Below are 26,235 nucleotides of genomic sequence, written 5' to 3' on the forward strand. Positions count from 1 at the left end.
TTAAAATCATGTTTTTTCAATTGAAAATTTTCCATTAATTATTGTCCATCAAATTTATAATCTTCATATTAATTTAGTGAAGACTAAAATAAATCAAAGAGATCAAAAAAAGACTTAGATAATAAGATGTCTGAATTGCGATGTATTAGTTATAGTTCAAATGTTTTACAAATTAAGGTTTTTATTACTATAAAATTATGGTAATAGTTATTAACACAAATTTAACTTATGTAACAAATAGATTTTCATGTATTGTTATAAAATAGATACATATTTACATGTTTCTACTTTTAATCGGTTTTGTTCGGTTTATTCGGTTTAATCGGTTATATACCAAACCATATCCAAATCCTACGGTTTTTATAAAATTATATCCATTCGGTTTATATGGTATATACCAAAACCAAACCATATTGTCTATTTCGGTTCGGTTTGGTACGGTTCGGTTTTACCATATTGAACAGCCCTAGCTGTAAGTCTTAAGGACATCTTTTGCATAATATATGGAATCTCTTCTTTTTTTTAAGACGATAATTTAAATCATTAACAAGATTTTAATCCGTACGTCCGTGCATTTATATTTTATTTTATAAATGTATTTGATTTTATTACAAATGTTTTAAATATATAATTTTCATTTTAGTGTTATATATTGTGTGATTCTATAATATTATTGTTTATATTTCTTATTTGACATTATTAATATATAATGATTTATTTAATATATTTTACTTTGTTATTATTTTTATTACTTACAAATATATTTTTGAGATATGTAAAATAAAATAACAATCAGAAATAAACAAATAGAGAACCTCTTCCAAATATTTTTTTTTTTTAATTTATACATTTTGCATATGATAAAATTTAGAAATATATTTATTTATATTATAGAAATATATATGTTTAAGATAATTAATATTTAAATGTTGTGTTTAAAAAGATATTCTTTAACATATATCATTTTAGTATTTTAAAGTATTTATAAGTAAAAAAACACTATTTTGTTTAAATTATATAACCCTATCATTTTAGTAAATTTTATACATAGAAGCATCTACCAATTTATTTTAGTAAATTTTCTTAATATATGATATTTTTTGGATGCTATGATATTTTTTTTAATTAAGATTTCAAAATATTAGGTGGGTGTATTCAACTGAGAGTTTAAGGTGATTTGTATTAAAATGACAAATCTACTGTTATTCAAATATGAATTTTAAAAATTCATTTTAAATTCACTGTTATTGAATTTAACATTTTGTAGAGTACTCTAAAATCTAATGTTATTGAAAATATTTTAAGTTGTAGAGTTTTAAAGTTCTAGGTGATTTTAGGATGTTTGGGTGAAGTTTCGTAGTTAAAAAAATTAAAATCTAAATCCCATGGTTTTAGGTTATATTCTAGAGTGGTTTAACAAAAATCACATAAATCTTTGCAACTTATTGAAATCATCTAAGACTCTATTAAAAATCAAATCACCTCAAATGTTATATTGAATACACCCCCTTAGATTACTTTAATTTTTACAGCATATATAGTTTGCAATTTTATGATGCATTTCAAAAAGTTATTCTTTATTATCTATGATTTTATCTTTTGTAAAGTTTGAAATATTATCATTTTGAGTTTTAATATTTATTTTTAAAATTGTATATTTTGTTAAGAAAACTTTGGAAAATTACACAACTATTTTTGAGTTTGGAAGATTACAAGAATTTTGAACTTGTTTTTATACTACATTAATACATTTTTTTTTAAATTGAACTTTTGGTAATGTTTTCTAAAATATTCTCAACATATTTTATTATAATTAAAAAAATAATTTGATTTGTATTAATATTTTAAATGAATTATTAAAATTTCATAGTTTTCTGATAACATATTTTTAAAATAGTATATGAGGTAAAGGTTATTATATACCATTATTTTTTCATGTGTAAACATTTTTAAACAACATATTGTCGAGAGTTTCAAAATAAACAAAAAGATAACATATAGTTGTAGATATAAAAGTTTAATCTATGTTACTAAAATTACTTTTATATAAAATATTATATGATTTACGAATTTTAACTCATTTTCATGATGAGTGCTAATTTATTTAAATGAAAGAGTTTTTAAAAAATAAAATTTGTTAATTTACCTATTTAATATAATTTTGTCATATGTAATTCATAAATAACTTCTATTTTTATATAATACAAAATATAATTATTAAATTTATAAAAAGTAGTATAGAATTTTATTTTCTTGTTTTAGAATGAAATTTTAATTAAAATTGATTTATAATAAAATTATATTACTAATTACGAAATTAATTAATATGTTATTTTATAAAATATTTAAAATTTTAGTAAGATTTTGCTAGATTCTTTATCAACAGATTTTGTTATAATTAAAAAAATAAAATTCAAATTTATAGTCTGTTAATTTTAAATATAAATAATCAAATATGTTACATTAACCAATTCTTTAAATAGTCTTACTATGACTTATTAATAGTAGACAAAAAATAAGATTCTAAATTAATAGATTATAGACAATTTAATCAAATTAAATAATCAAACATGTCATATCAATCCATTCTTTAAATAGTTTTACTATGACTAGTTAATAGTAAATAAAAAAAAATTATAAATTAATAGATTATAGACGATTTGACCAAATTAACTGAAACTTGAAATTCATTTCGAAAGGCAACAGCACATAATCTGAAGCCCGTAACTACAAAAAAAAGTTTTTAAAATAAAACGCAACTTAGACGAAAAATTAAAATTTAGAAAAAAAGGGCCCACACCCACCTCAACAAAAACAAACGCAACCGGACACGATCCGATTTCAGAAACAACAATTTAACGACCTCCATAACCAGAGTTCTGATCAACAATGGCTGCCACAACGTCCTTAGACTCCTTCAAGAGCTTCACACTCTTCTTCAGCTTCTCCCTCTTGCTTGCCACCGAAGGAGACTCCTCCATCATCCTCTCAACTCCTCCGCCGCCTCTCGGATCCACCATCTCCGCCACAATCTCCTTCTGAAACTGAGCGTTCACCAGATTCTTCACCGAGAACTGAAGGAACAGCGCAAGGTTATCCACAATCCGCCTCAGAACAATGTTCCAGTACGACGCGATCCTCATCTTCATGTCAAACGCCTGCTGCAGCAAATGAGCGTGGTACATCCTCAGATGAGAGATCTTCACCTCCCCAAATCCAGCGAGAGAGAAGTTCTCAGGTTTGGCCTCATCGTACAACACTGCATGGATGAAGCTATGCTGCGAAGCTGTCTTCTCCGTCCAAGACGTCATGTAGTCAGGGTTACACGTGTAGTCAGTGAGCTTCTCCATCTCAACGATCTCAGCAACTCTGTTCACGGACTGCTCCTTCATCTTTGTGATAAGATTGCGTCCAGCTCGTTTGACTGAAGACTGTATCTGCGGAAAGTTTTCAGCGTATTTGGAAATAACCGGAATGAGAACAGCTTCGATGTACTCCCATATCTTCTTGATGAACTCGACCGGCTTGGAATGGATTCCATCGACGTACTGTGAGAGTATAGCCAAGAAAGCTGATCTTGGTATAAAATTAGGAAGGCCAACGCATTTGCATTCGTCGAGAATCTTGATTTCGTCCATCAAGAAATCGACGGTGACGTCGTTGGAGTGTGCTTGGAGATTGTCTGAGAATTGGCTTAACATTTCAGCCAAGCGAGCAGTGCAGTGCATCTTATGATCCTCAGGGTACTCGGAGAAATCTCCTTGGATGAGGATTCTCAAGAGAGACTCCTTTGCTGAGCCGATGATGTCCATCAATGTCATCAATGCTTCACCTGCGGAAGCCATCACCATTGGCAGCTTGTTCAGTTCGAGGACACTGATCTCCATCTTTTCGTTGATCTTGCGGACGATTTCAGGTAAGCAGCGGGCGATCATCGTTGCTTGGATAAGCATTAGCTTCTGAGCTAAGACGGGAATCCCCACAATGTCATCATCAATCAAGCTTAGCTTTGGATGAGTCCTGAACAGAAGCTCTTCTTGCATCCTCGCTTCTTGGTATGTCTCTTCACCGATGCGGTTTCTGACACATACATAACCAAGTCCGATGCTCACATCGTCTGCTGTAACCTTCTGTAGAAGACCATCAGGAGCCATGTCTGCCTTTGTGACAACAGCCAGAGTCCGTTCACCGGTTTTGTCAACCTGTCTAGACATGCGGATGGATTCACAGGTCGTGAAGTCGACCGTAGCTGACAGAACATTGAGGATGATGGATTCTTGAGGCTTGATGTACTTCATGATCATCGCAGATATTTGCTCATAGATGTTTTCAGGCTGTCCGTTCACTGGAACACGAGTTATCCCAGGGAGATCAACCATGGTAAGATCAGGAACACCAGCCTTCTTCACATGGAGGGTTAAAGGAGCGTCAGAGACCCCTTTACCAGATCCTGCAACATATGTATATTATAAGTACTTTTCATAGTCTGTAACAAGAAAACGCTTTGTAAATTCATCTTATATAAACAGTAGTGTAATGCATAACTCTTTCATATAAAGAACAAACTAGGAGTGGCAAAAAATCACATAACATCTATAAGCACTTTTATTCAGGAGTATGCGTAAACAACTTACTATAAGTCTATAACATTAATTTTTCAGATAACGGTCTCATTCACATTAAACTATGCTATAGGTTTTCAGCAAAAGTTAACATAAAATGAAATGAGAGAGAGAGAGAGAGAACAATATAACATACCAGCAATCACATCTGTAGCAGCACAAATAGCTTTAGCGATGTGTTCCTCATCCGTATGAACAACTGTGTCACCATACTCTAGCCAGATCTCAGGCTCAGTGCTGTAACTTCTTTGGAGTCTCATCACAAGAGGAACCCTAGTGCAAATTCCTTGCCCACGAGGCAAACTAATCCCTGCCAAGGACTCAAGAACACTAGACTTCCCAGAGGACTGGTCTCCAACAACGACAATGGTTGGAAGCTGGATCCCTTCTCTCATTACATTCAGGTTCCTCAGCCTGTCAACAGTGTCGAGCAACGGCCTGATCCGGTCATTGTAAGAAGAAACTATCGGTGCTTCAATGGGTATAATTTTGTTGGCCGGGGGGTTAGCTTCGACAATAGCCAGAGAAGAAGAGGTTTTAGAGACAACATGCTTGTTACGACCTGCCATTTTCGACTATTGTGAAGGATATTGCTATGGATATAAGAAATATTTATGAAAGAGTGTGATTCTTCTCAGAGACACTCGAAGATATATATAGAGAGATATCATAAGGGTTTATTGTCTGAGTGGTGTAATCAAGAAGTAAAACGTTTGAGATGAAAGGATGTAGGTGGACGTGCATGTTGGAATTGAAAAAAGTTAACTAAGTCCATAATTACACCTATTTAGCTTTTTTCAAAAAACAATTACACCTATTTAGCTCGTAGATGAAGCTAAAAGGCCGCCCTTTAATCCTTCATTGTATATGTATTTAAAACTGAAAATCAGAAAATAATTTCTCGTAATATGTAGTAACTTAAATTCTTTCTTTTTGACATTAACAAGATGATGCATGCTGGGTATTGTGTTTGCTATATCAACAAAAAGAAAAGGTTAAATTTCCGAATTGAATGTAAGAAGTAATTAGAAACTAACCAGTCTGGTGAAGCAATTGAATACTAGTATTAGGTAACTGTCGTCTTTAATTTCTAAATAAAAAGATTTGTTTTATATGAAAATAGTTTATGATGATTTAACTTAGAAGGAATTAATTTCTAGAAGTATAACGACTAGTTTCTATTTTTTTGGCACCATGCAGGAACATCAATCTAGTATAAAAATTAAAAAAATTCGTTTTTAATAATAAAAATATAGAGTCAAGTCTATATAGAGTATTTGTATAACTAAACGTCAGAAAATGTTATTCGTAATATGTAGACTTTTTTTTTTGGGTATAATGTAGACATTTCTTTTGACATAAACTATATGATGCATGCGGGTTATTGTGTTTCCTAAATCAATAAAAAGAAGATGGACTGATACCATTGATGTAATTTTTTTTTAAAAAAATTATCTATAGATAAGAATGGCTCTAAGTATATGAAAATAGTTTATGATGACTTAACTTAGGAATATGAATGTATGTACATGTGAAACAAATATGTTGGAAGATACCGTGTTGAAACACAAATTTAGATCAATATTATTAGGGATAAATGTCCCACATCGAATATTGGAAAGGATCTTTATTAATATATAAGATGGATGAGACACTCCACTTAGCACCGATTGGTTTTAGATTGGAAGCTCATCTATCTAGCTTAACATTGTATCAGAGCCCGATCCATGTAGTCCAACCCGATCTACATAGATCTGGTCCAAAGTTGGCCCATCGATCCTCGCCCGAACATTCCGAGATTGACGCTTAAAAAACCATCATCTCGAGGGGACGTATTAGGAATAAATATCTCACATCGGATATTGGAAGAGATCCTTAGCAATATATAAGATGGATGGGCCACTCCACTTAGCACCAATTGGTTTTAGGTTGGAAGCTCATCTAGCTTAACAAATATGACTAAATTGAAACCTAAATCAGAATTCACAGATTATTTATAGTAAGTTTCAGTTTAAAACATTGTTTTTTTTTCACTTGGAATTGAGTCAGTTCAGTCTTTGAAAGTTTATTCACATGGATGTAAGATGATGAGTGTAGGTTAAACTTGAGTAGCAAGTTTATATCGTGGAGATAAGATCAGTAAATAAACTTAGGGATCAACTTTAATTATGCCATGGAGAAAAGTAATAAATATAATTCCAGAAAATGAAGTTATATCTATTAATATGGAAGTTGTTTTGGGAACGTGGGAATAACTATAAAATAGAAAGGGGTCGAGGAATCGACAAGACTCTCGAAGCTTATTATTATAAAGGAAGGGTGAAAATCCATTGGAGGAGTTCTTGGTGACGTTTTGAGGCAGAGGCTGACGTAGCAGACGACAAAGAGACAAAAGCTGATCAGATTAAAATATTTTATTAGCAATTGTTTAGGGTGTTAACAAGTTGTGTAAAACTGATAAAGCAAGTGTTATAAAAATTGTTTAAAAAAAATTCTAATATAGCAAAAAGTGTTTGCTAACCTCATTGTCTATTGTCTTATTTTATGTCATACTACATTGTGTTTCATCTTGCACTTACAAGTCTGGAATTGGCCTTTCCACGAACTTGATTTCATCAATATAAAATCTATATATATCACTAATTTTGAAGAAAAATGCCAAATTCTGGTTGATTTATATATTTAGCAGAGTTCTATCTCAGATCTGAGTTAGCACATTGAGTTCTTTAGAGTCTTGAGTTAATTAGGAATATGGTAAGTATTTTGGTCACTTCTCCTTTGATTGGCAAGAAGGTAAAAGACAATGACTGAATAATAACCATTTAGAAAAAAATGTCTCTCAAAACAATATTAGTTGATTTAATTGATGACTTGATGTTCAATTATGAACTAGTTGATTTTCCGCACTTTGTATGGACTAATATATCTATATATCTAGCAAATTTTTAGTTCTAATGTTTATTTTTATAAAACATAATAATTAATTTTGATAGGAATTTTATATTATTATAGATCATAAAACTTCAATATTAATATTGATAATCAATGCACTAAATTATGTTCTTTTGTTTCATAGTTTTATTTATGTGATGTAGATTTCAGATCAAAATATTTTCTAAAGTAATAATTAAATTACGAAATTTGTATTTGAAATTAAACACATATATATTGTATTTGGACTGAAAATAAATCATGTGGCACTGAAAGAATTTTATAAAATCAAAACTATAAAACATCAACAAAATAATGATAATGTAGGAGTGTTCAATCCGATAAAACCAAACCAAATCGAAACAACAGTCTGGATTTGGTAGTATCAAATAAAATGAATGGATGTTATTTTTTAAAAATCGCAATATATAGATATGGTTCAGCATATTAAGCGATTAAACCGAATAAACAAAAAAATACTATTGATTCAGATATATTAGTATACTTTTATATAATATTTTTAACTAAATGTATTTGATCAATATTTCTAATAAAAATTAGAGAAACTGGCTATAATATTAGTCATTAAAATCATCAACTAAATATAAGATAAAAATAATGATGATATTATCGGTAAATATTGTTAATATCATTTATTAATATCAATTTATTAATTAAAAATCTTAAATATCATGATAATTATATATTTAAATATTTTTAGATAATATATATATAACAAATAGAATATGTTAATGTTTATTAGTTATCTTAATATCATAATAATATATAAATATTAAAATAATAATTAAAATCATGGAAAAGATGACAAGTAGATAAATTAACTAAATTCATGGAAAACATGACAAGTGAGCAAATCCACTTCTCAAATAATAGTATAGATAGATCAAGTCGAATAAACCAAAAAAACCGATTTATTCAGATATATTAGTATACTTATATATATATTTCTAATAATATGTATTTGATCAATATTTCTAAATAAAATCAGAAAAATTGGATATAATATTTAGTCATTAAAATCATCAACTAAATATAAGATAAAAGTAATGATGATATTATCGGTAGATATTGTTAATATCAATGATTAATATCAATTTATTAATTAAAAATCTTAAATATCATGATATTTATATATTGGCACATTTTTTAAATAATAATATATATAACAATAGAATATGTTAATGCATGTTTATTAATTATCTTAATATCATAATAATATTATAAATATTTAAATAATAATATTAATTAAACTAATGACTCATCCTAAAATTATGAAAAAGATAACAAGTAGATAAATTAACTAAAATAATAAAAAACATGACAAGTAAGCAAATTCACTCTCAAATAATAGTATAGATATACCTCTCTTTAAAAAAAAACTCTATTAGGCTAGTGTTTCATGAATTTGTTCACATATTATGAAAAATAATTTGATGTTAAAAACAATAAAAATTAGAATATACATAATTTAAAATCGCATCTTGGATTCATAATTTATCAGGTATTTGAGATTTTAGATAAATCCTAAAATGTATCATGTGCTCCAATTGTAATTTTCATTTAACATTTGTAGTTTTGAAGGAGTCTATTTCGCCGGAGGCGTCTACGGTACGAGTTACGACTTCGCCTACGTTTTAATAGCGTAAGCTGATCAATCACCGCGCCGGTCGTCTAATTTGTGTCTCCATATCCATCGATTCATCTCTCTCCGCAGATGAGAAAAGCCCTAATTTTGATTTTCTAGAATCAGAAGATGGGTGCGAGCGAGTTTCGTTTCTTCCTCTCCTGCGATCTCAATTCCCCCTTCACTTTCCGTATCGAGAAGCTCGATGGAACCCTCCCCGTCGAGAAATCTACTGATTCGGGTACTCAAAAGATTCAATCTATATGTTTATTACTGGTGGAAGTAGATTTCTATCTTGATTGATGTTAATGTGATTAACTGCTTGGTGAATGGTGTAGAATTTAAGGTTTCATGTTAGTAACTTGCTTATTGTTGCTAAGGAGACACAGATTTCTAGTGAGTTATGTTCAGTTTCTTGAGATGTTGGTTTGGTTCATGTTTTTTTTTTTTTAATAAGGAGTTGTCTCCGGCGCAGAGGACAAAAGACCAGAGCTTTACGTTGAGTGTGCATTGTATATAGATGGAGCTCCTTTTGGTCTTCCCATGAGAACAAGGTTTCTTCTCTTTTCTATATATATATACACTTCTCATGATTTTTTGCCTTCCTTGATTGATGTGTTGTAGAAGCGTTTTGATGTTTCATAGCTCTCTTCTTAATTCCAGGTTGAACACTACAGGACCACCATACTGCTGGAACGAACTCATCACTCTCAGTTCTAAATATCGTGACTTGACTGCTCACTCGCAACTTGCCATCACGGTATACAAATCGCTGTCCACATTGCTTCCTCTGTTTTTTTTTTTCTTCTGCTTATCGAAGAATCTATACTTGTGTTAGGTATGGGATGTTTCGTGTGGAAAAGGTGAGGGACTCATTGGTGGTGCCACGATCCTTCTCTTTAACAGCAAGATGCAAATGAAATCAGGAAAGCAGAAGCTTAGGATATGGAAAGGGAAGGAAGCGGATGGTTCATTTCCTACCTCTACTCCTGGAAAGGTTTCTTGATTACTTCTCGATTTACATTTCGAAATGTTGTTCTTTATGCCGACTTTCTTTATCTTGGGGTTTCTGTACTTTGCTATACTCTAGGTTCCACGGCATGAGCGAGGCGAGCTAGAGCGTTTGGAGAAGCTTATGAATAAGTTCGAAAGGGGGCAGATCCAAAGCATTGATTGGCTGGACCGACTTTTGTTGAAATCCTTGGATAAGATCAAGGAACAAGAAAGCTCCAAGCATGGAAACTCGTATCTCTACTTGGTTGTCGACTTTTGTAGTTTTGAACATCGAGTCGTATTTCAGGTAGCTATTCTGTGACCGTGTTAACTGTTGAAATAGAAAAATTTCTCCATGTTTATTTATGTCTATCTGCTTTGGATTTCTAGGAGTCTGGAGCCAATTTGTTGATAACTTCCCCAATAGGATCAACAAATGAATTTGTTACTGTCTGGGATACAGAACTAGGAAAGTTTAATCCTTCAGAGCACAAGCAACTTAAGCTTGCAAGGAGCTTGGATCGTGGCATTATTGACAGGGATCTCAAGCCGAGTAATACCGAGCGGAAGTAAGTATGAAATGAAGTTTTTTTTTTCTCTTGGTTTAATTGAAGTTGTGTGTCACTCTTTAGAGAAACAGTTTCCTATCATTTCTTGATCGTATTACAATGGAAGTTGTTCTTTTCTTCTTTTAAAGATCAATACAAAGAGTTCTAAAATATCCGCCAACAAGGACTTTGAGTGGAGATGAAAGACAACTTCTGTGGAAGTTTCGTTTCTCTCTGATGTCTGAAAAGAGAGCTCTAACAAAGTTTCTTCGCTGTGTGGAGTGGAGTGATGTTCAGGTAAGCGTACATCTTTTTCTTGGTTCTTATTTTTTCATGTTGCATGATCTTTCCTATGTTGGCAGGAAGCGAAGCAAGCAATTCAACTTATGTACAAATGGGAAACGATAGATGTATGTGATGCCTTGGAGCTATTGTCTCCTCTATTCGAAAGTGAAGAGGTACTAGAAATGCCAAGTTTTCTTTTCTTTTGGTCTTGTAACCTCGTACTGAATATGCTTTTCCTTCCTCCTGATATCTTTAAATGTTTGCTAATTCCTTGCTACTACTGATAGGTTCGAGCTTATGCTGTGAGTGTCCTTGAAAGAGCTGATGATGAAGAGCTCCAGTGTTACTTGCTTCAACTGGTTCAGGCTCTCCGTTTTGAACGCTCTGATAGATCCAGGCTTTCTCAGTTCCTTGTCCAACGGGGTATGTTCTGAACTTATTATCCATGAAAATTTGCTGATTTTTTTTTCTCTCTCTCTATGTAACTGATTTACATTTGTTCCCTGAGTTATTCATTGATTTATTTCTGTTATTCTTCCTTCAAACTTCTAGCTTTGCAGAATATTCAGCTGGCCAGTTTTTTTCGCTGGTATGTTGCTGTTGAACTTACTGACCATGTCTATAACAAGCGATATTTCAGCACATACGACTTACTCGAGCAGAGTATGAAAAAGGTGTGAATCCTTACTTCTAGCGAGAGTAGTAGTGGCCACCTTACGTTGTAATTTGTGTCCGTTTTGAGCTGTTTTATTCATCAAGTGAGATCTGTTTTTAACTGCTATAGAATTGTCGTTTTCCTCTTAATAATATCAGCTGCCGCCTGATGTTAATGGAGAAGATGGAAATAAACTGTGGCAAAGTTTGGTGGGCCAAACAGGACTGACTGCTCAGTTAGTTTCCATAACACGAGAAGTGAGAAATGTACGTGGAAACACCCAGAAGAAAATTGAGAAGCTCAGGCAGCTTTTAAGTGGACTCCTTAGCGAACTCACCTACTTTGAAGAGGTACTTTCACTAGAGTATAGCTAATTAGTAACAAGTGTTGTTTATCAAAGAATGTCTGAGTCGAAGTGTTTTAATGATTTTTTGGATTCGGTTTACTTCCAGCCTATTCGATCACCGCTTACCCCTAGTGTCCTCATAAAAGGGATTGTTCCCGGAGAATCAACGCTCTTTAAAAGTCAATTGAATCCTCTGATGCTAGCTTTCCGAACAGAAGACGAAGGAAGTTGTAAAGTTATATTTAAGAAGGGAGATGATCTCCGGCAAGACCAACTGGTATAGTTAGGTGTATTGCATCACATTGTGGTAGATCTTCTCTTCATGTTGTGATTATTGTTTCTCTTATCTCCTCTATAGGTTGTTCAAATGGTTTGGCTCATGGATAGACTGCTTAAGCTGGAAAATCTTGATCTGTGCCTGACACCTTATAAGGTGTTAGCAACTGGTCATGACGAAGGAATGTTGGAGTTCATACCATCCCGTTCTTTGGCTCAGGTACGCTCTGCAGCACCATCAGGGCATTGTAATTTCGAGAGTAAACAATCTCGTTATTCTAAGATATGTGCCTTTTGCATGTTCAGATTCTCTCAGAGCACCGAAGCATAACAAGTTATCTACAGAAGTTTCATCCGGATGAGCATGCTCCTTTCGGGATAACAGCAACTTGCCTCGAGACTTTTATAAAAAGCTGTGCGGGGTATTCTGTGATCACGTATATACTTGGCATTGGAGACAGGTACATTTACTAGGTGCTGTGTTCAAGAAGTCTTGCTTTATATATACGTGCCTTGTAATCAAATCCTGATTGATGGCCTGTTTTTGAAATGTAGACACCTGGACAACCTCCTCCTTACAGATGATGGCCGTCTTTTCCACGTTGATTTCGCATTTATACTCGGTAGAGATCCTAAACCATTCCCTCCACCGATGAAACTCTGTAAAGAAATGGTGGAAGCCATGGGCGGAGCAGAAAGGTACCATGTTTACTAACTCGATGAATCTTTGGCTGGAGAGGTGTATATAGCATTAGATTTACTCAGTACTATGTGTTCCATGCAGCCAATACTACACAAGGTTCAAATCTTACTGTTGTGAAGCCTACAACATTCTCCGGAAATCAAGCAACCTTATTCTGAATCTGTTCTATCTCATGGCGGGTTCCACTATTCCAGATATAGCCTCAGATCCAGAGAAGGGCATTCTCAAAGTAAGGTTCTTTCACTCTTATGGTTTTCTTGTACGTGGACCAGCTCTTGCTTGCGCCTTATTGGTCTCCTAAACGCTGCGTTTTTTTTGTTTTTGCACAGCTCCAAGAAAAGTTTAGGCTTGATATGGACGACGAAGCATGCATCCATTTCTTCCAAGATCTGATTAATGAAAGCGTAAGCGCTCTGTTCCCGCAAATGGTTGAAACCATACACAGGTGGGCTCAATACTGGCGTTGAGAACCAGAGTGTTAACTGTATCGGGGTTAGCCGGAAAATGTATATGCTATTTACTTTCTCACGTCAATTACACACACTCGAAGGTTTGATTTGTGTTCTTGGCTTTTGCATCCTCTGACAAAACTATTACTCTGTAAATGAACTTGGTAACCTTGAAAGCTAGATTATAGCCACTTTAAGACGTTGCGTTTTGTTCTTGACTCTGTCGTTTTACTAAAGCTTACTTGTTAACCAATCCTCCATTATTGTATTCTTGTGAATATGTTCGTTTGTGTTGTTGCCATGTTGACCCTGGTGGATTCTTCATTCTTTTTAAAAATGCGAAAATTTAAAAATGCTCCCATTACTTCCTTAGCTTCTGAATTTTCGTCTTTGCAAATTTAAATTGCTCTCCCATTCTGCCTCCGTGACACTATAAATTGTAGAAAAAAACCTAAAAACTCTTTTCTTTTTAATCTCTTAGAATCATACGGTGCAATTGTGGATTTGGGTATCTAAATGGGGTATAGTAGTAATAAATACCGTACCAAACAGATTGGGATTTTTTTCAATCGGACCCAAATTAACGGGGTAAATGTACAATAATTAGTTTATGGGTTAAATTGAAACAAAATGATAATTTAAGGGGTGGTAGTGAAATAACACACATTTAGAGGATACATTTTCACTTAACCTACTCGCATTGATTGAAAACTTCTCTCTCTCTCTCTCTCTCTCTCTCTCTCTCTCTCTCTCGTTCAGATCTTTTCGCATCAAGCTCGGAAGGTAAACTCCAAACCTTTTCCGATCGTTTCGCTTCTTATGATTTTCAGGCGACGGAGGTTCCGTTGATGATTTGATTTCGATGCTCTCGGAGTCTGTTGCTTCGTATACACATCGGATCTCTTTGGCTTAGATCCTCTGTTCTTCAGAGATTGTGACAGCTTCCTGTTTTCAAATCCGTGATAGCTTCCTGAGCCTGTGTTAAGATTCATCTTGAAATACGTATTATCGTGATCGATCGTATTGTCTCACATTTCATTTGATTCCGAATTGTTACATTTTACGTGATTGGGAATCTCATTTGGTGAGTCTCTGTAGGTCGTAGGATCAGGAATCACATAGTGCAGTCTATAGTTGGTTGTGTTGAATTTTCAAATTGGCTAGTTCGTGTTTTAGTTGAATTAAAATGTTTAAGATCTGAGTCTTGTTTGTGTGTTTTCTTTCAGGATTAGTAGCTGAAGGGGGAAATGGGGCTTTCATTTGGAAAGCTTTTCAGCAAGCTATTTGCGAAGAAGGAGATGCGTATCCTTATGGTTGGTCTTGATGCTGCTGGTAAGACCACCATTCTTTACAAGCTCAAGCTTGGTGAGATCGTTACCACCATCCCCACCATTGGTCAGTCACTCTTCTCTTCTTTTAAAACCATCATTTTCAACTTTATCACCAACTTTGCAAGTATAGATGTTGCCTTTTGGATGTTCTATTCTCTAGAATATCAATTGAATCTTACCAATTGCCTCAATAGATGTTTTTTTACAAACAAAGATGTAAAATTAAATGTTGGAGGCTTCATTAGAATACGCATTGACAAGTGATTTGGGTACTAACAGTATTAGGAAACGTGATTGGAATTAAATCAACATGCTTGTTCTGTGGAGAGACTCATTGTATGATCTGTTTTTTATACAGGGTTTAATGTGGAAACAGTTGAATACAAAAACATCAGCTTCACTGTGTGGGATGTCGGGGGTCAAGACAAGGTTTCCACCATCTCTTAACTTTCTATGGTTTTAATAGAAAACGTGTCCTCACTTGTGTTCTCTTTCAGATCCGTCCCTTGTGGAGGCACTACTTCCAGAACACTCAAGGTCTGATCTTCGTGGTCGATAGCAATGACAGAGATCGTGTTGTTGAAGCAAGAGATGAACTTCACAGGATGTTAAACGAGGTAGCTTCACTTACTTGCTCCCTTATAGTCAATCCCATAACGCTGCTTCCATTGGTCTTGTGCTACACTTACGATAGTAATCAGACTGACCTATTAATGCTTGTAATCTGCAGGATGAGCTTCGTGATGCAGTACTTCTTGTGTTTGCTAACAAGCAGGATCTTCCAAATGCAATGAATGCTGCTGAGATAACTGATAAGCTTGGACTCCACTCTCTCCGGCAGCGTCATTGGTGATTATCAAAGAACATTTTTGTTGTTTCGCATTGTTATTGTCTGTGAGCTCTCAAAACATAAAACCAACACTGTTCCGTTCTCTTCAGGTACATCCAGAGCACGTGCGCCACCACCGGTGAGGGACTGTACGAAGGTCTGGACTGGCTCTCCAACAACATTGCTAACAAAGTAAGCCTTCCATATACAGTAACATTCCAGATTTTAGTATCCGGGAAACTTTTTGAAATTTAGCTGATGTGCAGTTGACGTTGTTCTTCTTCATATAGTCTACACTATAATGAAAGTTTGCTTTGGTTTTGTAGTCATTTGATATTTGTTCTACGTTTTGCTTGCAGGCTTGAGCTTTGTGAGACGAAAGCTTTGGCTTCTGGGAGAAGCATTATCTCTGCTTCTTGTTCAAAACCTTTTTCTCTCTTTTTTTTGTTTTGAGTTTTGGTGATTATGGAGTCGTATATGTTGCCAGTTAAAAATGATTTATTTTGTGTCTTTAACGATAGATATAACAGAACGTTGGTGATGAATTTATTTATCTTTTATTACTTTTGGGACAATGTTCACATGTCCGTGTCAAATTCTCATTTTTTTATGAACATGAAGTAATAATAAACACCGTAGAGAGTTGAAAGAAGTTGTTGATGGTATCGTTATGTATAGGCGAGAGAACCAGTTTAGAGATTGTCCTGCTAGATTTTCCATGAAGAGTTAGACAATTTCAGTTTGATGTTTGTTCTCCGTCATTATCAGGTTCGTCCCATAACTCTACAGAAAGCTATCATAAGTCCGAAGATCTGTTTTTTATAAAAAATATATATATGAGATCTTTAGCTTGTTGTTCGAACTAGGAATAATGACGATACATTTGTAAACGGCATTTTCTGTATTTCTTCGATGACTTAAACGACTTCATGGTCATGGACTGAGCTGGTAGCACGAATAATTTTTTATTGTATTTTCCCGAGGTTGGTTGCGGTCTTGTCCGGGCTCAGGGTTGTGTTTTTGGGTTAGATTCGCGATGGACGCTGTGAAATCTGTTCTCCGTGGAGGTCATTTGTTGTGCTAAGATGGGGGTTATGCAGGCTCTTTGGTGACGGGGTGACAAGAGAATTGATCTGCGCCTGCTGTTCATCATGGATTTGGGAAAGTTCATGTAAGCGTTGTAGACCATGATGTCCCACGATGTCATATTGCCCTTTACGTTGAAGCAACAAAGAGAAAATAGGTGGTAATTCAGTTGGTACCTCGGATAGAGCAGCATCAAGATCCATGACTGGTTCTGGTGGCGGTGGGATGTTTGTAGGAGTTTCGTCCTCAGCAAGCTGTTGGCATGCGGTCTGGGACGTGGGATTCATGGATTTGCTGCTAATGTCAAATCGGACGTGTTTGTTTCAGCCATTGTGATGTGCGTATGTGTATTTCACTTAAGATCTTCAAAAGGCTATTTTATTTTAAACACGTCAAATGATGGATCTCAAAATCTACTCAGAATTTTAGGGTTATAGTTTTGACATGCGTATTGAGAAAGAAATGAATAAAATAAATTTATTACTATGATTTCAAGGTAAAAAGATGTTTTCTTATCAAATATGAATTGAGATACAACGGAAATCAATGAAAATCAATAATTGTATATATTGGAATACAAGAGAATATAAGATTCAAGCTTATGGGGGGTACCAAGAGACCAAGCTCCCCTTCTTCCTCCTTCTCTGCGTAAAACATGAGCTTTTTCTCCGGTATGACTCTAGGGCCGGCTGAGTAAGGAACAAATGGTGCGACAGTTTCGGATCCAAATTTGTGTCCTTCGTATATTAATAGTTAAAGAGTCTAATTTTTTTTTATAAATTTATATTTTTATAAGAAAATAGAAATATAATAAATAAATTTGAAAATGACTCAAAATTATTTGATATATATATCGTTTTATTTTCATCACAATATATAAAAAAAGTAATACTAATTAAGTTTTTAAAATTTTAAACTTTATCTGAATATAAATTTTAGAAGGTAAAAAGAATATTTTTGCTTTAGGGCCCATAACAGTATTATACCGTCTTTCCGACTAATAATAAAGAGTGAACCGATTATCTATTATGATTTAGCATATAAATTTTGGTCCAAGCCCAAAGTAATCAAATAATGATAATTTAATTTTCACATAAAATCATATCAGGTATACACCAAACTTCAAGAGATTGCCACTAAACTACCAAAAGTGTGGATCTTCTAAATCCGGTTTTAAAGAAGGTGAAACCTACCGATTTAACCTTTTTTTCTTGCCTCGACTCTGATGGGTCCATAGAATGCTGGGCCGGCCCGAATGTGATATGATATCTCTATTTGTCCATACAATCACAAATGAGAAAATGCTTTAGTGGACGCAATGCGCGTGCATGAATGCGATTGATTGATTTTTACATGTTGTGTGCTTAGCTTTCGAGACGTTTCAAGGGATTATATTAATCTCTTATATTAAACTAATACCAACGACAAAACTTTTTTAAAAATAATATTATCAGTATCACCTTATGTTTAATTCATATCCAGTACAATTTCCAAATGTTCGTTGGACAATAAAAAACACATTCTTTTGACTTCAACGTTGTAATTAACTATTTCAGTCGGTTGGAGATATAATCTTTCACGTGTAATACTGAAATGCAAAGATCTGGACTTTGATCAAAACAATATCTGAATATGAAAACAACTTTTAAAATATACGTACATGTAACATATATAGGTAACAATTAATGAAAACCCTTTCTTCAAAAAAAAAAAAAAACATATATAGGTAAGAAGAAAATAGAATTCTTTTTAGTTAAAAAAAAAAAGAGTTCCAGTAAGTTAATATATTTGCTCAAAAAAATGTTACTCTTACCATTTCACAAAGAGTACCATTCTGACACATTTTACATATTAAAAAACTCACTAAAATGCATTTATAATTTCATTAATATCACATATCTAACCAATAGTATTTTAGATAAATCGATTTATTTATAAAATCAATGCATTTTGTAATTAATTTTGAGCTGAAAGATTGTATAAATTGCATTGATATCATAGAATGACACTTTTTGTAAAACAAGAAAAATGAGTTAAAGTGACACTTAATATGAAACAGATGAGTATAAGATTACATGTTATAAATAAAAAGGGTGAGAGTTTTGATGATTCCAAGTGAGACAACCATTTATGATTTATTTTAGACATGCAGGCTACCAATCTCTTTTCGATTTTTGAACATATGGCATGATAGTTTACCCAATAAAAAAAACATATGGCAGGATCGTAACCAATGAAATACACAGTTAAAAACTTATAACATATGGCATGATAGTTTACCAAAAAAAACAAATGGCATGATCGTAACCAATGCAATACACAGTTAAAAAATTACCAGATCCATTATTTACTTCAATTAAGTTCCGTGAAAGTAATTACCTCTAGTGCGTCCAATATATTTGAACGACGTATATATTTTCTTATAACAGTACAATAAAATAATATAGACCCAAAACGCGTGTGAATATGTGATGTCAATGTGTTAGGTTTAAACTATTATTATTTCCCGTTTAATATTTTTAAATTAAAGGATATCGATTGGTAAAAATACAAAGTTCCATTATTTTACCATATTACAGAGATTTTTCCATTTTAAATTTCAAGTCGAATATCAATGTCACGACTAAGTCAGACACTTATTTGAATATATATAAATGTGTTGATGTTGTAAGCATAGGAGCCCGGAGCCTCTCGAAGCTTTTTTACACACGTAAACTAATTACATTTCTCTTTTCCTTTTCAGTTCATGGTAAAATTGTAAAATCTTCTAATGGACTGTTTAAAAAATAATCTGAATAAAGGGGGAAAATATTTATTCTCTAAGAGGTCTCAGTGAAAACAACACTTTCATGATAACTTTGCTGTAAAGGATGGTTTAAATCACTAATAAAATTATCAAGAAAACTATTCGTCTAAATGAAGTGACTAATATAGACAAAAAATCGTTCAGCGAGATATCTTTTTTTTTTTTTTTTTTTGTGAAACTCGTTCAGCGAGATATCATTTATGAGTATTTCGTCATTAAAGTGACATGATATGAGACGTGTTGGTGTTTTTAAAGAAGACACATATATGCAAACAAAAATACGTTATACAAAAACTCAATTATGAAACCACCAAAGTTTGGATAAAACCTCTAAGAAATTATCCGTCTAACAAAATCGAACTCTTGTCCTGCTTATATTTTCAGGTTACCTAGATTCAGTCACTAGCTCAACCCCAAATTGATCAGCAATATATAATTTGCTTCTGGAAAAATATTACAAAAAGAGAGTTTTTTAAATTTTGAAACGTGATGTAAGCCAAGATTAAAATTTAAAACTGTTTCTATTTCTGTTGATAGTATATAAAATTATACTTTTTCTGTCGGCTATAAAAGTTAAACATGATCTGATCTAAGAAGAAATACGTGTCAGGCGTCTATAAGTTCCGGGTCATAAAAATAAATAATATAGTAGTCTAATAAACCTACCAATCTGAAATTAGCATTAAACTGCATTATAGTTGTGGAATTTTTGGCACATTGTTTTCTTTTGCTAATGTAACGACAAAAGTTCATCTGATGGCTCACTGGCTCAGATGGTGGTGGAAGCAGTTAAAGACCGAAAGTTTGGTCGTCTTTCAGGGCTTAGTAAGTGTAATCGTACTTTGGAGTGGAGAGTTTCATTGGAACTAACTTCAGCAAACAGAGAAGCCTATATTGTGGTCTAAACTGTCTAAAGAAAATAGAGTTCAATCTTATGTTGCCTTTGGCTATCCTGTTTGAGAATGAGAAAATTGTAGCCTGTTTTTGATGATATTAGAGCTATACATGGAAAGTCTTTAAGTTGTTGACTGATAGACCAAACATCTTTTAAAAAATAGACATAACCGTAAAACTTCAGCAAAAGACGTTTATGTTCCTTCAAAAAAATGAAAAAGTCAAGTGAATTGCATCTATAAAAACATCTCCTCACACCTGGATGAAAATTATAAATACCATCTATTGCTACTTGAGCAAAAAAGAGCCATTCATAAGAATCATAAATATGAAAGGCCACAAAGAGTCTCAATACTTGTTCATCAATGTATAATTTCCGATCCTAAAAGAAAATCACGTTACAAGATCCATGAAGTCCAAATTCCCTTTGTCAAAAAAAAATCCATGGAGTCTTGTTAAAAAAAAACAAAAATCCTAACTATTTTTCTATTTTGGATTAGTTCAGTTTTATCAGATTGAACATGATCATCACAAATAACATATGTTGAGGAGGATTATTTTTTGTTTGTTTGAATTTTTAACAATTCGAACGTCTAAAATGTACTCCGTGTGACACACACATGCCACTTCCTTGGAGGCTGTAACGACCTTCCACGAGGAATTTTTAATAGTCTTGTTCCAATCTTATTATATTACTACTCACTTTGAATCTACCTTTTATTTTATTTTTTTTTCCGAAAACTTTCGTGTGATTCCAAAGGCTTTTTAGGTCCAAAGACTAATCACTAAAATACCCATAAAAATCTGGGTTTTCTTGCCAATTAAGGCGTCTATGGATGGCAAAAAAAAAATCAAACCCAGGACGGAAGCTCCAGCTGGAACCCAATTACCATTAGGGCAAGACCACTTGGTTTTGAATCTACCTTTTCTTTAAATTTTTCTTTTTACATTTACGAAAATGAATTTCCAAAATGATTTAAAATATTTAAATTCAACTACTTAGTTTTCTCTTTGAAAATAAAATTCTTTTGAATTTGTAGTAAATTATATTTTAGCTTTCATCTCTCCTAGTGACATCACCGGATGATAAAATGAAAATACAAGATAAATTTTCATTTTCAAATTCACTGGAAAATATATGAGAAAATTGCTAGACTGTTATGAAAAAGTTGGGTAATGACTAGACTAACATAAATTTTTTCAAAATAACTAGACTGTTTTCAAAACCCTAGTAAATTACTGTTTAAGCTCTTTATAATTTTTTTTAGTTGTGATTAATTTTAATAATAAAATCCACATCAGTAGTAATCATTCCACGTCACCAAACAGAAAGGACATTCAAACGACGATCGTCATTTCTTCTCCGAAAGTGTTCCCTCACTAAACCCTAACTGCTTTGAAATCGTATTCACTATACCTCTTCTCCTCAAAGCGGATTTTCTTAAACAATCTCCGTTATCGTCTTCTCTAGTCTCCGTAAGCGTCTTCTCTGAAATCGCGTGTCCGGAAGCTTCTTCTTCAGATTGGTCGTCTCCTCAAATCTACAAAATCGTATTCTCTGGTATATTTCGACGCTTTGCTCTGAGTTTTTGTAGTATTCGAGTGAGTATATTAATGCTGTGAGTTAGATATATGTTTTGACTGAGTTTGAGTTAGATTTCGTTACGGCTGATTTAGGATCCTTAACGGCTGATTTATAGAAGGTAATGGTGACTGATTTATAGAAGGTAATGGTGACTGATTTAGTATTATCTGTGACTGATTTATTTATGTTATAATGACTGATTTGTGGCTTGATTATTTTATGCCGTTCGTCTGATTTATCATTGATATGTTATATATGTCTTTTTTGTTCAGATGGATGTTTCCGAAGATCTAGCAAGGGATTACCCTCCAAGACTTTACCCTGAAGGGGCTTCTATTCTTGAAAACAAAGGCATTAATACCAATTGCCGTATGGGAGACATCCCTGACCTTATAGAAGCAATTGGAAATGATGTGTGGGATAATCTGAAGATGTATCATGTTCGATTGATTGCTAGACTGGCTGAGAGCAAATTGGTGTGGTCTGGTAAGACCGTACATTATCTACTTTGTAGACAGCTGCGAGTACATAAGAAGGAGATGTGGTCTGTCGTTGGTGATCAAGCTCTTCGGTTTAGCTTAATAGAATTTGGTGAGATAACGGGTTTAAACACAAATTCACTGTCAGAAGAAAAATTTGAACCTGGTCTAGAGAATTACAAAGCGTTATGGGAGTTGTTGAAAGTGCCGCTTGGGTGCGGACCCAAGTTAGATGAACTTAGGCCAGCTTTATTGGAGTGTCGAATCTGGACTTCTGATCAGCGAAAATGGTTAGGGCTGTTGTTTCTTCAAGCCATATTGTATGGCTTGCATCATAATTGTAGAATACCCTTTGAAAGTGCAAAAAGAGTATTCGATGATGAAGCCATGATGAGTTATCCTTGGGGTCGGACTGCCTATGAAATTCTTGTTGATTCTATCAAATTGTTGAATCCACAAGGAGGGACGTACACCCTTAGCGGCTTCAAGGACGTGTTATTGGTTTGGGCGTACGAATCTGTCACAGTATTCAGAGAGCTTTTTGGCAGAGTAGTTAGTCCAGGTGAAATTCCGCTTTTTTTATGGGGTGGAAAGCGTACTCGTGCTAGTTTTGCTACTACAATAGCTAAGGAGATTAATGATCATGGAACGGTAAGGTTTAAATCAGACCTATGAATCATGTAATGTAATGTAATGTTTGAGTTATTGAATTATTGGATGGTTGAGTTATTAGTTTTAATGACTGATTTATGTATTTCTGTTGTAGGTGCGTGTGAGGAAAATGGTGATGAAGGAGGCTCTAGAAGATCTGTTTCCTCAGTGGATTGATGAAGCAGATGACCCACAACTTGATAACCTAATTAGAGATATACATGCAGATAGGTTTATTAGAGGTTTTATGTGCAGAGGAATGAGAACAACAAAAATTCGAAGGCTGGAGTTTCGTCAGAGGTGAAAATCAATGAGGGTGAAACTGCTGTTGTAGAGAAGAAGGAGAGTGCAAAGGAGAAGGGTCGTAGCGAAGCGGTTCTGCTGAACATAGTTGCTAATCTCGAGAATTTGGACAGAAAATTTGACTCGAGATTAACAGAATACGACACCAAGTTTGGAGATTTTTTCCGAGGCCTTTTGGATACCATTGGAGATACAGTGAAAGCTACAGTTGAAGAGCGTCTGAGAGATTTGGGGGTTGTAGAACCTCCATCTAAGATCCCTATTGATAAACAGTCCAAAGACGTGATGTTCTCAGAAGAGAACCGACAGCCGGAGTCCAATAGTAGTCAACCTGCATCTAAGACCCCTATTGATAATCAGACCAAAGACAACCAACCGCAAAAGACCCCTGATAAAGGCCAATCTGACAAGAATCAGGCAGATGATATTGCTAAAGCTGATGCGAAAGGTATGGGAGCAAAGCTGAATTCGAAGTTTGTCAGGGATAAGGGTATTGAGGTGAAAAAGAACTTGGATTCAGAGTTTGGTAATGCCGATGCAACAAATGCTGATTTGGTCTTTGATTCTCTTGTAAGGAACCACCATTCGGACGCTGTTGCAGAGGTTTAGGGAAAAAAAATAACTAAGCGGTTGATTTGGAGGGTAATGAAGCTGAGTTAAAGAAGAAGTCGAGGCAAGAAGAAGCTGAGTTAAAGAGGAAGAAGAGACAAGAAGAGGCTGAGTTAAAGAAGAAGCAGAAGAAAAAAGAGGCTGAGTTAAAGAAGAAAAAGAAGCAAGAAGAAGCTGATTTAAAGAAGAAGAAGAAGCAAGAAGAGACTGACTTAAATAAGGATAAGAATCTGTCTCCTGCTTCAAAAAGGACTCGCAGTGGTACAATAAGAATAAAAATTCTGACTGAGCAAAGTGAGGCGGAAACAGACGAACTGTTGCCGGAATCTGATGTGGAGGAAGATGAAAGAAAAAGGTGTGGAAGAATAAAGGAGTATCGGCTGAAAACTATTCATTTATCTCCAGATGGGTCTCAAATGAGTCCGGAATTTGGTCCTTCTGTACCATTTCTCCACATTGGAGACAATGTAACGACGTGCATGAGAAAGGGTTTTGAACCTTCACCTGCAATATATGATCCCGTAGGACCTGTTGATCCGGTTAAAAGGGATAATCTTTTGCAACACCTAAAGCCACACGAGTAAGGACTTTTGCACCATTTCGTTGATTTTAGCTAATAAAAAGATTTTGCATAGACTGAGTTGTGTTAAATTATCAGGGAAACTCCATATGTAGAAGCTCACGAGGATATTGAGTTCTACAGAATCTTCATCACTCCAAGACCTTGGCCCATCAAAGAATATGGATGGCTGGTTGAAAGTGTAAGTATGCAGCTGAGTTATATTTACTTTACGGCTAAGTTATAAGTATGTTACAGCATAGTTATATATTATCTGTGCAGCATATTACTGCGTATATTAGAGTTCTCATTCGAAGGTCCAATCAAGATCCCAGCCTATTCTGGTCCAAGCGCATTGCCTTTATAGACTCTTGGTTCCTTGAATATTGGATTCACGATTATAGGCGGATGGAAGCCAAACCGGATGCGCCCAAATTGAAAGGAAGTGGTTTCGAGGAGTTAGCAAACGGTTTGATCCCCAAAGACCTTCAGACAAAGTTGCAGTGGTTTACAGATGTAGATCACTTGTACGGAGTGCTTAATACTGGCGACAATCATTGGGTGGAGTTTCACGTGGATCTGCGTAAAGAGAAGATTGATTGCTATAATTCAATCGTTGGACAGGTAACACGCGAAAGTGAGCTGAGAATGCTAAATTACTTTAGGCCGCTTACTCGTGTGATCTCCGCGATGCTGAATCTCCTTATTCCTGCTAATATCCGACGCCCTACCAACAAGGAGTTTGCATTCAGACGAAGAACAAGAGATATTGTTCCACAAAATGACCTGAGAGGGGACTGTAGAGTGTATGCGTTGAAGTTCGTCGAGTGTCTAGCGCTCGGTGTAGCTTTTGATGGGATATCGGATGAAAATATTCAAGGTTTGAGAATGAAGATGGCAGCGGATATCTTCGCTGAAGGAGGTTGTAATTTCTTAGAGGCGTTAGGCTAGGATTGAAGATGACTTGATCGTTTGTTTTGTATGATCACTTAATGGGTAGGTATTTTGTACTTGACTTAAAGTTATGATTTGTTTATCGTAACTCAGCCTCCTTGTTTAGATTACGCAGTCGTTACGTTAGATATAACTCAGCCAAACCTCAAACCATACCCTAAGATAGGAAAATATTACATAAGTCAGCCGCGTCGTTTTCATAAAGCAGCCGTTAAGATAGATAAAAGTCAGCCACACCTCAAACATACCCTGAATTAAAATAATTTATATGTTTGTACTTCAAAATGTTATATTGAAAGTTCAGTTCCAAATTTGAAGTGAATATATAATCAGCTGAACGTCTCTTCTTTATTGAAATTACGAGTTTAGAATCGATCATGATCTTGAGGTATGTGTTGTCTTACAATTACTTAAAACCTTACAAGTGTGATCATAATACAACTCGCCTAAACTATATACAAAGCATTTTGAGACTAAGTTTATGTTATTTGTTATATTTATTACACTATTATTCCAAATCCTAAACATAAATTTCTAAATAAACATCCTAAATTCTAAATACCAAAACCCTAAACCCTAAACCCCAAATAATAAATCAGCCGTAATAGGTTATATAACTCGGCCGACACGTTTGATAAATGTGGTCGTTTGGCGGGAAAAAAAGAAAAATGAATATTGAAATATTTTAATTTCAGC

At 34.2% G+C, this 26,235-nt stretch overlaps 5 protein-coding genes across 10 annotated transcripts; 4 read left to right on the top strand and 1 right to left on the bottom strand.

Annotated features, from left to right (window-relative positions):
* Positions 1-695: 695 nt before the first annotated feature.
* On the bottom strand, positions 696-8,872 carry LOC103838553 (dynamin-related protein 4C-like). Its single transcript, XM_009114998.3, has 2 exons — positions 4,759-8,872; positions 696-4,450 (listed from the first exon to the last, which is right to left on the bottom strand). Exons 1-2 carry the CDS (start codon positions 5,189-5,191, stop codon positions 2,856-2,858), a joined length of 2,028 nt encoding a protein of 675 aa, XP_009113246.1. The 5' UTR covers positions 5,192-8,872; the 3' UTR covers positions 696-2,855.
* Positions 8,873-9,102: 230 nt separating this feature from the next.
* Positions 9,103-13,731, top strand: LOC103838506 (phosphatidylinositol 3-kinase VPS34). Of its 2 annotated transcripts, none has more exons than XM_009114956.3 (17): positions 9,103-9,439; positions 9,656-9,752; positions 9,862-9,958; positions 10,037-10,195; positions 10,289-10,498; positions 10,582-10,760; positions 10,889-11,036; positions 11,102-11,197; positions 11,312-11,447; positions 11,577-11,698; positions 11,838-12,029; positions 12,132-12,302; positions 12,384-12,521; positions 12,608-12,762; positions 12,857-13,000; positions 13,086-13,233; positions 13,334-13,731. In XM_009114956.3, exons 1-17 carry the CDS (start codon positions 9,328-9,330, stop codon positions 13,469-13,471), a joined length of 2,442 nt encoding a protein of 813 aa, XP_009113204.1. In that variant the 5' UTR covers positions 9,103-9,327; the 3' UTR covers positions 13,472-13,731. The 2 variants fall into 2 exon arrangements, with proteins under 2 accessions (XP_009113204.1, XP_009113206.1); XM_009114958.3 differs by having other exon boundaries at positions 9,674-9,752; positions 13,334-13,633.
* A 374-nt stretch (positions 13,732-14,105) lies between these two features.
* On the top strand, positions 14,106-16,251 carry LOC103838507 (ADP-ribosylation factor 1). 5 transcript variants are annotated; one of them, XM_009114959.3, is made up of 7 exons: positions 14,106-14,236; positions 14,680-14,848; positions 15,143-15,213; positions 15,282-15,401; positions 15,515-15,633; positions 15,724-15,805; positions 15,973-16,251. In XM_009114959.3, the coding sequence occupies exons 2-7, from the start codon at positions 14,701-14,703 to the stop codon at positions 15,976-15,978; spliced, it is 546 nt and encodes a 181-aa protein (XP_009113207.1). In that variant the 5' UTR covers positions 14,106-14,236; positions 14,680-14,700; the 3' UTR covers positions 15,979-16,251. The 5 variants fall into 5 exon arrangements, with proteins under 5 accessions (XP_009113207.1, XP_018509592.1, XP_033135440.1 ...); XM_018654076.2 differs by having other exon boundaries at positions 14,125-14,236; positions 14,696-14,848; XM_033279549.1 differs by having other exon boundaries at positions 14,158-14,236; positions 14,686-14,848.
* A 6,005-nt stretch (positions 16,252-22,256) lies between these two features.
* LOC103844937 lies at positions 22,257-24,026 on the top strand. Its single transcript, XM_033278285.1, has 3 exons — positions 22,257-23,114; positions 23,230-23,356; positions 23,449-24,026. The coding sequence occupies exons 1-3, from the start codon at positions 22,257-22,259 to the stop codon at positions 24,024-24,026; spliced, it is 1,563 nt and encodes a 520-aa protein (XP_033134176.1).
* A 416-nt stretch (positions 24,027-24,442) lies between these two features.
* On the top strand, positions 24,443-25,536 carry LOC117127684. The gene is made up of 3 exons (XM_033278286.1): positions 24,443-24,606; positions 24,685-24,787; positions 24,868-25,536. Exons 1-3 carry the CDS (start codon positions 24,443-24,445, stop codon positions 25,534-25,536), a joined length of 936 nt encoding a protein of 311 aa, XP_033134177.1.
* The last annotated feature ends 699 nt before the right edge of the window (positions 25,537-26,235 follow it).

This window comes from Brassica rapa, chromosome A09, assembly GCF_000309985.2.
Source record: "Brassica rapa cultivar Chiifu-401-42 chromosome A09, CAAS_Brap_v3.01, whole genome shotgun sequence".
NCBI classification, from domain to species: domain Eukaryota; kingdom Viridiplantae; phylum Streptophyta; class Magnoliopsida; order Brassicales; family Brassicaceae; genus Brassica; species Brassica rapa.

Coding starts and splice junctions, on each gene's coding strand:
- LOC103838553 (XM_009114998.3), bottom strand. CDS start 5,191: ATGGCAGGTCGTAACAAGCATGTTGTCTCTAAAACCTCTTCTTCTCTG. Junction 4,451..4,758: donor TGCTACAGATGTGATTGCTG/GTATGTTATATT, acceptor CATATGTTGCAG/GATCTGGTAAAGGGGTCTCT.
- LOC103838507 (XM_009114959.3), top strand. CDS start 14,701: ATGGGGCTTTCATTTGGAAAGCTTTTCAGCAAGCTATTTGCGAAGAAG. Junction 14,849..15,142: donor TACCACCATCCCCACCATTG/GTCAGTCACTCT, acceptor TTTTTTATACAG/GGTTTAATGTGGAAACAGTT. Junction 15,402..15,514: donor TTCACAGGATGTTAAACGAG/GTAGCTTCACTT, acceptor TGTAATCTGCAG/GATGAGCTTCGTGATGCAGT.
- LOC117127684 (XM_033278286.1), top strand. CDS start 24,443: ATGAGTCCGGAATTTGGTCCTTCTGTACCATTTCTCCACATTGGAGAC. Junction 24,607..24,684: donor CAACACCTAAAGCCACACGA/GTAAGGACTTTT, acceptor TTAAATTATCAG/GGAAACTCCATATGTAGAAG. Junction 24,788..24,867: donor ATGGATGGCTGGTTGAAAGT/GTAAGTATGCAG, acceptor TTATCTGTGCAG/CATATTACTGCGTATATTAG.
- LOC103844937 (XM_033278285.1), top strand. CDS start 22,257: ATGGATGTTTCCGAAGATCTAGCAAGGGATTACCCTCCAAGACTTTAC. Junction 23,115..23,229: donor AGATTAATGATCATGGAACG/GTAAGGTTTAAA, acceptor TTTCTGTTGTAG/GTGCGTGTGAGGAAAATGGT. Junction 23,357..23,448: donor TGCAGATAGGTTTATTAGAG/GTTTTATGTGCA, acceptor CTGCTGTTGTAG/AGAAGAAGGAGAGTGCAAAG.
- LOC103838506 (XM_009114956.3), top strand. CDS start 9,328: ATGGGTGCGAGCGAGTTTCGTTTCTTCCTCTCCTGCGATCTCAATTCC. Junction 11,037..11,101: donor TGGAGTGGAGTGATGTTCAG/GTAAGCGTACAT, acceptor CTATGTTGGCAG/GAAGCGAAGCAAGCAATTCA. Junction 12,522..12,607: donor CATCCCGTTCTTTGGCTCAG/GTACGCTCTGCA, acceptor TTGCATGTTCAG/ATTCTCTCAGAGCACCGAAG.